The sequence below is a fragment of the Herpailurus yagouaroundi genome, unplaced genomic scaffold, assembly GCF_014898765.1.
Source record: "Herpailurus yagouaroundi ecotype Mexico unplaced genomic scaffold, PumYag 197, whole genome shotgun sequence".
In the NCBI taxonomy this organism is placed as follows: domain Eukaryota; kingdom Metazoa; phylum Chordata; class Mammalia; order Carnivora; family Felidae; genus Herpailurus; species Herpailurus yagouaroundi.
The window spans coordinates 24999-37664 of NW_024412428.1; the positions used below are offsets into that span (position 1 = coordinate 24999).

The 12666-nt window shown below is 39.4% G+C and overlaps 1 protein-coding gene across 1 annotated transcript in view; it reads left to right on the forward strand.

The window, feature by feature from the left end:
* Positions 1–12666, forward strand: part of PARP4 (poly(ADP-ribose) polymerase family member 4) — an 89841-nt gene that overhangs the window by 24194 nt on the left and 52981 nt on the right. Inside the window, exon 10 of the mRNA XM_040447930.1 lies at positions 4605–4742. Within this exon, the coding sequence (XP_040303864.1) occupies positions 4605–4742 (138 nt within the window). The remainder of the gene's footprint in view (positions 1–4604; positions 4743–12666) is intronic.

The following is a 12666-nucleotide window of genomic DNA, read 5'->3' on the forward strand; positions in this document are numbered from 1 at the left end:
CAATCCCAGACTTTAGCCTCTACTACAAAGCTGTCATCATCAAGACAGCATGGTATTGGCACAAAAACAGACACATAGACCAATGGAATAGAATAGAAACCCTAGAACTAGACCCACAAAAGTATGGCCAACTCATCTTTGACAAAGCAGGAAAGAACATCCAATGGAAAAAAGACAGTCTCTTTGACAAATGGTGCTGGGAGAACTGGACAGCAACATGCAGAAGGTTGAAACTAGACCACTTTCTCACACCATTCACAAAAATAAACTCAAAATGGATAAAGGACCTGAATGTGAGACAGGAAACCATCAAAACCTTAGAGGAGAAAGCAGGAAAAGACCTCTCTGACCTCAGCCGTAGCAATCTCTTACTCGACACATCCCCAAAGGCAAGGGAATTAAAAGCAAAAGTGAATTACTGGGACCTTATGAAGATAAAAAGCTTCTGCACAGCAAAGGAAACAACCAACAAAACGAAAAGGCAACCAACGGAATGGGAAAAGATATTTGCAAATGACATATCGGACAAAGGGCTAGTATCCAAAATCTATAAAGAGCTCACCAAACTCCACACCCGAAAAGCAAATAACCCAGTGAAGAAATGGGCAGAAAACATGAATAGACACTTCTCTAAAGAAGACATCCGGATGGCCAACAGGCACATGAAAAGATGTTCAGCGTCGCTCCTTATCAGGGAAATACAAATCAAAACCACACTCAGATATCACCTCACGCCAGTCAGAGTGGCCAAAATGAACAAATCAGGAGACTCTAGATGCTGGAGAGGATGTGGAGAAACGGGAACCCTCTTGCACTGTTGGTGGGAATGCAAATTGGTGCAGCCACTCTGGAAAGCAGTGTGGAGGTTCCTCAGAAAATTAAAAATAGACCTACCCTATGACCCAGCAATAGCACTGCTAGGAATTTATCCAAGGGACACAGGAGTACTGATGCATAGGGGCACTTGTACCCCAATGTTCATAGCAGCACTCTCAACAATAGCCAAATTATGGAAAGAGCCTAAATGTCCATCAACTGATGAATGGATAAAGAAATTGTGGTTTATATACACTATGGAATACTACGTGGCAATGAGAAAAAATGAAATATGGCCTTTTGTAGCAACGTGGATGGAACTGGAGAGTGTGATGCTAAGTGAAATAAGCCATACAGAGAAAGACAGATACCATATGGTTTCACTCTTATGTGGATCCTGAGAAACTTAACAGGAACCCATGGGGGAGGGGAAGGAAAAAAAAAAAAAAAAAGAGGTTAGAGTGGGAGAGAGCCAAAGCATAAGAGACTGTTGAGAACTGAGAACAAACTAAGGGTTGATGGGGGGTGGGAGGGAGGAGAGGGTGGGTGATGGGTATTGAGGAGGGCACCTTTTGGGATGAGCACTGGGTGTTGTATGGAAACCAATTTGACAATAAATTTCATATATAAATAAAAAATAAATAAATAAATAAATGAATGAATGAATAAATAAATAAATAAACGTTAAAAAAATAAATAAAACAAAGTGTGAAACTAAAAAAATAAAAATAAAAAAAAATAAAAGGGCTCTAAAATAGTACCTACTTCATAGGTTGGGATCATTTGGTGGTGGCACTGTCACATAGCCAGTGCTCAATAAAATGGAACTCTTTGTGTTTTAAAAAAAAAAAAAAAGATAAAGAAGATGTGGTATATATATACATTGGAGTATTACTCAGCAATCAAAAAGAATGAAATCTTGCCATTTGCAACTACATAGATGGAACTGGAGGGTATTAGGCTAAGTGAAATTCGTCAGAGAAAGACAAAAATCATATGACTTCACTCATATGAGGACTTTAAGAGACAAAACAGATGAACGTAAGAGAAGGGAAACAAAAATAATATAAAAACAGGGAGGGGGACAAAACAGAAGAGACTCATAAATATGGAGAACAAACTGAGGGTATTGGAGGGGTTTGGGGAGGGGGGATGGGCTAAATGGGTAAGGGACACTAAGGAATCTACTCCTGAAATCATTGTTGCAGTATATGCTAACTAATTTGGATGTAAATTTTAAAAAAATAAAAAATAAAACAAGTTAAAATTAAAAAAAAAAAACAATGTACAGGGATATATGGGAAAAAACCAACATATTTAAGTATTTGTTTATTTATGTGAAAGGACCCAAAGATTATTATAAGCTTGAAAGATGGAGTAATTTGCATATATGATATGTAATTTTAAAATTTTTTTTGGTGGATGAGAGTGGTTGAACAAAGTAAAGCCTCCATTTAGTTGATCATTCAGTATTTCATATGTGTTGCTTGCTACATAATATTTTAACATTTGTCTGAATTTGAAACAATATGGCACATTAATTTATCAGAATACTGTATAATAAATACTATATAATATTATTATAAATACAGAATAAATATCCAGAATAATGGATAATTCTTTGGTTAGATGCATATTATTCAGGAGCACTTATTATGTTTATATAATTTTGATATGAAGTAGAAGACTGTATTACAACTTGGAGTTTGTTTTAGAAGATGATAGAAAATTCTGTGGAACCATAATTTTAGAGTTGCGCCTAGGGCTAACAGCCAATGCTTAAATAGTTTAATAATTTATTATTAGGGTTTTACTATATGTAGTTGTTATGCTTCTAGACATTTTTTCTGCAGTATTTCTGGGATAATTTGCACTAAAATTAGTTTTTTAAAAGGCCACAAAATATGAGAGTTAACTATAAATCCAGGGAATCACTCAATTCTAGTTTGCTTCACCAACGCCTGGTACATATCAAGAAATTCATCTTCCCTACAGAATAAAGGATGTCTGTATATATGGGACATAATTTTTTTTTTTTTTTTTTACTCAACACCTTGTCATATTAAATGAGGTAGTTTGTAGGGCATACTAAGGAGTTCAGAACACATGGGAAAGCTATTTTCTATCTCTTAATAAAGTGATTAAAAATCATTCGTTGGACCAATGGAAGTCACATAGTGACAACCTAAATAATTATAAATATTAATCTTCATGCAAGTCATATCATCTTCCAAATTTAGCAAGTAAGAGAAGGCATTCCTAATAAGAGATGTAGCACACACATTTTTTTCATAGCAAAACATTATGGAATCCACCAACAAAATACTAAAAGATAACATTAATTTTAAAAAATTAATCTGTCAGAATCACAATCTACATCACATTTCTGATCCTCTACAAATTATAGTCATCATTTTGTCACTCTATTTCAGGTACAATTAATTCCTCAATCTGGTTCCATAAACTTCAAAAACATCCTTGGTTCTGTTACGGACAAATTTTCTTCTATTCATACCTTCCTTCTTATCTTTCAATTTATCTTCCACTTGACAAATTTATTATAGCATCTTGAATCATCTACCTATAGTTCTGTATATAGTCTCAGTGCTATATGAGAAGTCAAATGACTTAATTTTCTCATTGATAAGGATTGTCATTTGGAGGCAAATTGTATCTCCTTTCCCCCTTTTGTTAATCAAACACTTTATTCTACATGTATTCATGTTAAAGAATAAAAGAAAATCTTTAAGGAAAAGAAAACCCACAATATAACATCATAAAAGCCAATCGATTTATGTAGAAGAAATTTAGGTAACAGAAACCCAGATTCTTAGAATGGAAAAAAAGTTTTTTGCCTTAATGCAGAAAGTCCCTGTATAATATCCCAGAAACATGGTTAATTGTCTTTGCTTAAACAATTCTAACAGTGGGGAATGCACTACTTTATTAAGGAGTTCATTTTATTGATGGACAGCTTTAAAATTTGAAAGTTCCACCTGATACTTGTTCATTTTTTCATAGAGAGCATGAGCAAAGTGCACATCTAATGTAGCTGACCTCATCTAGGCTCTGAACAGGGGCATGTTCCCTGCACTTGTGTGTTTTATATTCCAGATGATTTGACAGCAAATAGCCGTGTAAGAATATCTACATAGATTCTTTTATTTAAAATTTTATGAAGATAATAAAATACTTTCTTGATAACTGAACTCATACTCTGAAATGAGAACCTGAACACACAGTGAATTACAAATCTCTTTTTCCTTCTCACTAAGGATAGGATGAAACTCTTCACCCATGTGCCTGAAATAACTCCAGTCTAATCTGGATCCTGCATGATGTGCCCTCTATAGGTTTTGCCCTATTCAACATGACCTACAAATACATTTGCTTTAAAAAAAAAAAGAATTAGTCATAATTATAAGATTTCTATTGAAGTTTCTATTTATACTATTCTAAGTTATGATTATCTATTATACTTTCTGCTATATCCAGATAGTTCTAACTGAATACATAGACCTATAACCTTAGGATCCACGACTTGAGACTGTCTTAAACGTATCTAAATTTGACTGTGTACATCAACCTTAGCATTTCAGGAGGGTAACTGATATAATAATGGTCACACTTCTCAAAACATCATAATTTTAGAATTTATGACTACAATGTTGATTGCTAATGGAGTTATATAAATTATGCAAGGGTTTGCTACTTGAAAGTCAACTTCAAATTGATACTATGGTATTATTCCATTATTTACTTTGTTGTCATTGTTGTTTGTTTTGTAGAATACAGACTGCAAAGCTGTAATTAGCACCATGGACGGTAGCTCCTTAGACAGCAATGGATTCTCCCTTCATGTCGGTTTATCTGATGCACATCTCCCAAGAATGTGGGTCGAAAAACATCCAGAAAAAGAAAGTGAGGTATGGTCCTTCTTACTTAAAAATGAGGGACACTATTAAAAAAATATTTCAAATACATTAATTAAATTTGGAAGTTACTGATAGTCCTGGAAAACTAGCATTGCTAAATGAACTCTCACCATTCCAAGATTTTACAACTAAAAATACTTATGGGATCTGGCATGATAAACTTCTGAGGTTTCAACCAAGTTCCTCATGTGGCATGTTTCTCTATAATGACTTTATTTTTTACCTTAATTCCCACTGAAAACAAAAAATGCCTTCAGACATTACATTGTTAGTCTGTGTATTTTTATAGTTTTTAAATATTGATACTGTAAAAACAGATACAAAATTATTTATGGCCATAAGACCATTTGTGTCCCTATGACAAAGAATCTCTTCTTATTAGAATAAAAATCAAGAATGACATCAGCAAGATGGCCCAACAAGATGTCCTTCACATGTATCCCCCCCGCCAACAACAATTTGGCATCTATCCATGGACAAAGTGCCATTTGGGAACGTTGGGATTCAGTTAGGAGATTTGGAAATGCCAATACAGCTCAAAAGTGAGGAGAACTGTTTTGAAAAGGCAGGCTTGCACCCCGGAGGCTGACTTGCTGACCATGGTCCTGGCTGCAGGCACCGTCTGTGCCCCCAGATATCCTGAGAGTACCCTATACTTGGCTCCAGCCTCCTCACAGTCACAATCTTCAAGCAAGCCTGTGAGTCCAGGGACACTTCCATCTACAACCTTGAAGATTCTGAAAAGGCTGTCAGAAGATTCTGAAAATTCTCAGCTCTAACCCCCTCCTAGCTGCAGTTCACAAGCAGTCCTGTTGGCATAGGACCTATTGGATACTCATGTCTGCACCTCAGGAGATCCAGAAAGGGCCTTATACTCTGCTTCAGCCCTCCAGCTATGGAGGGTCGGTCCACCCAGAGACCCCATGGAACACATCTATCTTCACCTTCAGAGCCAAGTCTGCAGATCCCAGTCATGGCTGTGGAACCTGAAACAGTTGTGGTGCTTGGTTCCAGCCCCTCTCAACTGTAGTCCAGGGCCAATCTTGTCCACTAGAGACTCATCCAGCAACTAGGCAGGAGTATTTCCAGGGACCTAGTGGAAGCTACCCCCATCCATGTACCTGGTAATAGGTCTGATGACTGAGAACCTATGGACTCTGAAGTGGATTCTCATCCCAGGTGACTCTACTGAACAGGTTCCGAGGCAGACCCACCCACCCAGGGACCAGACGTGCTCAACCCTCTGGTAACAAGAATATCAGCTGCAGACCACACCATAGACTTAGGAACAGCCTCAAAATTGACTCCAATTCTGCACAATTGTGATTCCAGAGGTAAACCCACCAACCAGGGAACCAACAGGAAAAGGTCTTTACCCGCCAAACTAGTGCAAGGTTATGCACAGATACCAGTGCAAGGTTATGTAGATCATGAAGAATCAGGCAAACAGGGGCGCCTGGGTGGCTCAGTCGGTTAAGCATCCGACTTTGGCTCAGGTCATGATCATTGTTCGTGAGTTCAAGCCCCGTGTTGGGCTCTGTGCTGACAGCTCAGAGCCTGAAGCCTGCTTCAGATTCTGTGTCTCCCTCTCTCTCTGCCTTCCTCTGCTCATGCTCTGTCTCTCTCTCTTAAAAATATATAATAAACATTAAAAAATTAGGAAAAAAAAAGAATTAGGCAAACATGACACTACCAAAGGAAACTAACAAAGCTCCTGTAATTGACCCCAAAGAAATGTAGATCTATGATTTGCTGACAACAAACTCAAAATAATCACCTTAAGAAAACTCCATACAATACAAGGGAAGACAGATAACTAAACGAAACCAGGGAAACAACATGTGAACAAAATGAGAAGTTTAATAGAAATAGAAACCATAAAAAAGAACCAAACAGAAAGTCTGGAGCTTAAGAATATAATGACAGGAGGATCCTGGGAAGATGGCAGCTTAGGAGGACGCTGGGCTCACCGCGCGTCCTGCCGATCACTTAGATTCCACTTACACCTGCCTAAATAACCCAGAAAACCGCCAGAAGACTAGCAGAACGGAGTCTCCGGAGCCAAGCGCAGACGAGAGGCCCACAGAAGAGGTAGGAAGGGCGGAGAGGCGGTGCACGCTCCACGGACTGGCGGGAGGGAGCCAGGGCAGAGGGCGGCAGTGGGCCAAGCAGAGCCCCCGAGTCTGGCTTGCAAAAGGGGAGGGGCCAGACGGAGTGTGTTCCGACAGCAAGCGGGACTTGACATCTGGAAGGTTATAAGTTAACAGCTCTGCTCGGAGAGCGGGAAGGCTGGAGGACAATGGGAGGGAGAGTTGTTGAGCCCTGGATGACAGAGCTCAGCTTGGCGGGGAACAAAGGCGTTTGCCAGCGCCATGTCCCTCGCCCATCCCCCAGCCAAAATCCAAAAGGGAACCAGTTCCTGCCAGGGAACTTGCTTGCACCATGCAAACACCCAACGCTATGCTTCTGCGGATCCATCCCTCTGGCGGGTCTGACTCCATCCTGGTGCCGCAGGGCCCCTCCCAAAGCAGATCTCCGAAGGAAAAGTGAGCTGAGCCTGCCCCTCCCACCCCTGTGCACCTTGCCGATCCAGCTAATATGCCAGATCCCCAGCACCACAAGCCTGGCAGTGTGCAAGTAGCCCAGACGGGCCATGCCACCCTACAGTGAATCCCACCCCTAGGAGAGGGGAAGAGAAGGCACACACCAGTCTGATTGTGGCCCCAGTGGTGGGCTGGGGGCAGACATCGGGTCTGACTGTGGCCCTGCCCATCAACGCAAGTTATTCAAGACAGCACAGGGGAAGTGCCCTGCAGTTCCGCACCACTCCAAGGACTATACAAAATGACAAAACGGAAGAATTCCCCCCAAAAGAATTTCCAGGAAATAACAGCTAATGAACTGATCAAAAAGGATTTAAACAATATAACAGAAAGTGAATTTAGAATAATAGTCATAAAACTAATCGCTGGACTTGAAAACAGTATAAAGGACAGCAGAGAATCTATTGCTATAGAGATCAAGGGACTAAGGAACAGCCAGGAGGAGCTAAAAAATGCTATCAATGAGCTGCAAAATAAAATGGAGACAACTACGGCTCGGACTGAAGAGGCAGAGGAGAGAATAGGTGAACTAGAAGATAAAATTATGGAAAAAGAAGAAGCTGAGAAAAAGAGAGATAAAAAAAATCCAGGAGTATGAGGGGAAAATTAGAGAACTAAGTGATGCACTAAAGAGAAATAATCTACACATAATTGGTCTTCCAGAGGAGGAAGAGAGAGGGAAAGGTGCTGAAGTTGTACTTGAAGAAATAATAGCTGAGAACTTCCTGGATCTGAGGAAGGAAAAAGGCATTGAAATCCAAGAGGCACAGAGAACTCCCTTCAGACATAACTTGAATCGATCTTCTGCATGACATATCATAGTGAAACTGGCAAAATACAAGGATAAAGAGAAAATTCTGAAAGCAGCTAGAGATAAATGTGCTCTAACATATAAAGGGAGACCTATAAGACTCGTGACCAATCTCTGTACTGAAACTTGGCAGGCCAGAAAGGAATGGCAGGAAATCTTCAATGTGATGAACAGAAAAATATGCAGCCGAGAATCCTTTATCCAACAAGTCTGTCATTTAGAATAGAAGGAGAGATAAAGGTCTTCCCAAACAGACAAAAACTGAAGGAATTCGTCACCACTAAACCAGCCCTACAAGAGATCCTAAGGGGGATCCTGTGAGACAAAGTACCAGAGACATCGTTACAAGCATGAAACCTACAGACATCACAACAACTCTAAACCCATATCTTTCTATAATAACACTGAATGTAAATGGACTAAATGTGCCAACCAAAAGACATAGGGTATCAGAATGGATAAAAAAACAAGACTCATCTATTTGCTGTCTACAGGAGACTCATTTTAGATCTGAGGACACCTTCAGATTGCAAGTGAGGGGATGGAGAACTATTTATCATGCCACTGGAAGTCAAAAGAAAGCTGGAGTAGCCATACTTATATCAGACAAACTAGACTTTAAATTAAAGGCTGTAACAAGAGATGAAGAAGGACATTATATAATAATCACAGGGTCTATCCATCAGGAAGAGCTAACAATTATAAGTGTCTATGCACCGAATACAGGAGCCCCCAAATATATAAAACAATTACTCACAAACATAACCTTATGGATAAGAATGTGGTAATTGCAGGGGACTTTAACATCCCACTTACAACAATGGATAGATCATCTAGACACACGGTCAATAAAGAAACAAGGGCCCTGAATGATACATTGGATCAGATTGACTTGACAGATATATTTAGAACTCTGCATCCCAAAGCAACAGAATATACTTTCTTCTCAAGTGCGGATGGAACATTCTCCAAGATAGATCACATACTGGGACACAAAACAGCCCTTCATAAGTATACAAGAATTGAAATCATACCATGCATACTTTCAGACCACAATGCTATGAAGCTTGAAATCAACCACAGGAAAAGTCTGGAAAACCTCCAAAAGCATGGAGGTTAAAGAACACCCTACTAAAGAATGAATGGGTCAACCAGGCAATTAGAGAAGGAATTAAAAAATATATGGAAACAAATGAAAATGAAAATACAACAATCCAAATGCTTTGGGATGCAGCAAAGGCAGTCCTGAGAGGAAAATACATTGCAATCCAGGCCTATCTCAAGAAACAAGAAAAATCCCAAATACAAAATCTAACAGCACACCTAAAGGAAACTGAAGCAGAACAGCAAAGGCAGCCTAAACCCAGCAGAAGAAGAGAAATAATAAAGATCAGAGCAGAAATAAACAATATAGAATCTAAAAAAACTGTAGAGCAGATCAACGAAACCAAGAGTTGGTTTTTTGAAAAAATAAACAAAATTGATAAACCTCTATCCAGGCTTCTCAAAAAGAAAAGGGAGAGGACCCAAATAGATAAAATCATGAATGAAAATGGAATTATTACAACAATCCCTCAGAGATACAAGCAATTATCAGGGAATACTATGAAAAATTATATGCCAACAAACTGGACAACCTGGAAGAAATGGACAAATTCCTAAATACCCACACTCTTCCAAAACTCAATCAGGAGTAAATAGAAAGCTTGAACAGACCCATAACCAGCAAAGAAATTGAATCAGTCATCAAAAATCTCCCAACAAATAAGAGTCCAGGACCAGATGGCTTCCCAGGGGAGTTCTACCAGAGGTTTAAAGCAGAGATAATACCTATCCTTCTCAAGCTATTCCAAAAAATAGAAAGGGAGGGAAAACTTCCAGACTCATTCTATGAAGCCAGTATTACTTTGATTCCTAAACCAGACAGAGACCCAGTAAAAAAAGAGAACTACAGGCCAATATCCCTGATGAATATGGATGCAAAAATTCTCAACAAGATACTAGCAAATCGAATTCAACAGCATATAAAAAGAATTATTCACCATGATCAAGTGGGATTACTTCCTGGGATGTAGGGCTGGTTCAACATTCACAAATCAATCAATGTGATACATCACATTAATAAAAGAAACGATGAGAACCATATGATCCTGTCAATCGATGCAGAAAAGGCCTTTGACAAAATTCAGCAACCTTTCTTAATAAAAACCCTCAAGAAAGTCGGGATAGAAGGAACATACTTAAAGATCATAAAAGCCATTTATGAAAAGCCCACAGCTAACATCATCCTCAATGGGGAAAAACTGAGAGCTTGTTTCCTGAGATCAGGAACACGACAGGGATGTCCACTCTCACCACTGTTATTTAACATAGTGTTGGAAGGGGTGCCTGGGTGGCGCAGTCAGTTAAGCGTCCGACTTCAGCCAGGTCACGATCTCGCGGTCCGTGAGTTCGAGCCCCGCGTCGGGCTCTGGGCTGATGGGTCAGAGCCTGGAGCCTGTTTCCGATTCTGTGTCTCCCTCTCTCTCTGCCCCTCCCCTGTTCATGCTCTGTCTCTCTCTGTCCCAAAAATAAATAAACGTTGAAAAAAAAAATTTAAAACATAGTGTTGGAAGTTCTAGCATCAGCAATCAGACAACAAAAGGAAATCAAAGGCATCAAAATTGGCAAAGATGAAGTTAAGCTTTCACTTTTTGCAGATGACATGATATTATACATGGAAAATCCGATAGACTCCACCAGAAGTCTGCTAGAACTGATACATGAATTTAACAAAGTTGTAGGATGCAAAATCAATGTACAGAAATCAGTTACATTCTCATACACTAATAATGAAGCAACAGAAAGACAAATAAAGAAACTGATCCCATTCACAATTGCACCAAGAAGCATAAAATACCTAGGGATAAATCTAACCAAAGATGTAAAAGATCTGTATGCTGAAAAGTATAGAAAGCTTATGAAGGAAATTGAAGAAGATATAAAGAAATGGAAAAACATTCCATGCTCATGGATTGGAAGAATAAATATTGTCAAAATGTCAATACTACCCAAAGCTATCTACACATTCAATGCAATCCCAATCAAAATTGCACCAGCATTCTTCTCGAAACTAGAACAAGCAATCCTAAAATTCATATGGAACCACAAAAGGCCCCGAATAGCCAAAGTAATTTTGAAGAAGAAGACCAAAGCAGGAGGCATCACAATCCCAGACTTTAGCCTCTACTACAAAGCTGTCATCATCAAGACAGCATGGTATTGGCACAAAAACAGACACATAGACCAATGGAATAGAATAGAAACCCTAGAACTAGACCCACAAAAGTATGGCCAACTAATCTTTGACAAAGCAGGAAAGAACATCCAATGGAAAAAAGACAGTCTCTTTGACAAATGGTGCTGGGAGAACTGGACAGCAACATGCAGAAGGTTGAAACTAGACCACTTTCTCACACCATTCACAAAAATAAACTCAAAATGGATAAAGGACCTGAATGTGAGACAGGAAACCATCAAAACCTTAGAGGAGACAGCAGGAAAAGACCTCTCCGACCTCAGCCGTAGCAATTTCTTACTTGACACATCCCCAAAGGCAAGGGAATTAAAAGCAAAAATGAACTACTGGGACCTGAAGACAAAAAGCTTCTGCACAGCAAAGGAAACAACCAACAAAACTAAAAGACAACCAATGGAATGGGAAAAGATATTTGCACATGACATATCGGACAAAGGGCTAGTATCCAAAATCTATGAAGAGCTCACCAAACTCCACACCCGAAAAACAAATAACCCAGTGAAGAAATGTGTAGAAAACATGAATAGACACTTCTCTAAAGAAGACATCCGGATGGCCAACAGGCACATAAAAAGATGCTCAATGTCGCTCCTCATCAGGGAAATACAAATCAAAACCACACTCAGATATCACCTCACGCCAGTCAGAGTGGCCAAAATGAACAAATCAGGAGACTCTAGATGCTGGAGAGGATGTGGAGAAACGGGAACCCTCTTGCACTGTTGGTGGGAATGCAAATTGGTGCAGCCGCTCTGGAAAACAGTGTGGAGGTTTCTCAAAAAATTAAAAATAGACCTACCCTAGGACCCGGCAATAGCACTGCTAGGAATTTACCCAAGGGATACAGGAGTACTGATGCATAGGGGCACTTGTACCCCAATGTTTATAGCAGCACTCTCAACAATAGCCAAATTATGGAAGGAGCCTAAATGTCCATCAACTGATGAATGGATAAAGAAATTGTGGTTTATATACACAATGGAATACTGCGTGGCAATGAGAAAGAATGAAATATGGCCCTTTTTAGCAACATGGATGGAACTGGAGCGTGTTATGCTAAGTGAAATAAGCCATACAGAGAAAGACAGATACCATATGGTTTCACTCTTATGTGGATCCTGAGAAACTTAACAGGAACCCATGGGGGAGGGGAAGGAAAAAAAAAAAAAAGAGGTTAGAGTGGGAGAGAGCCAAAGCATAAGA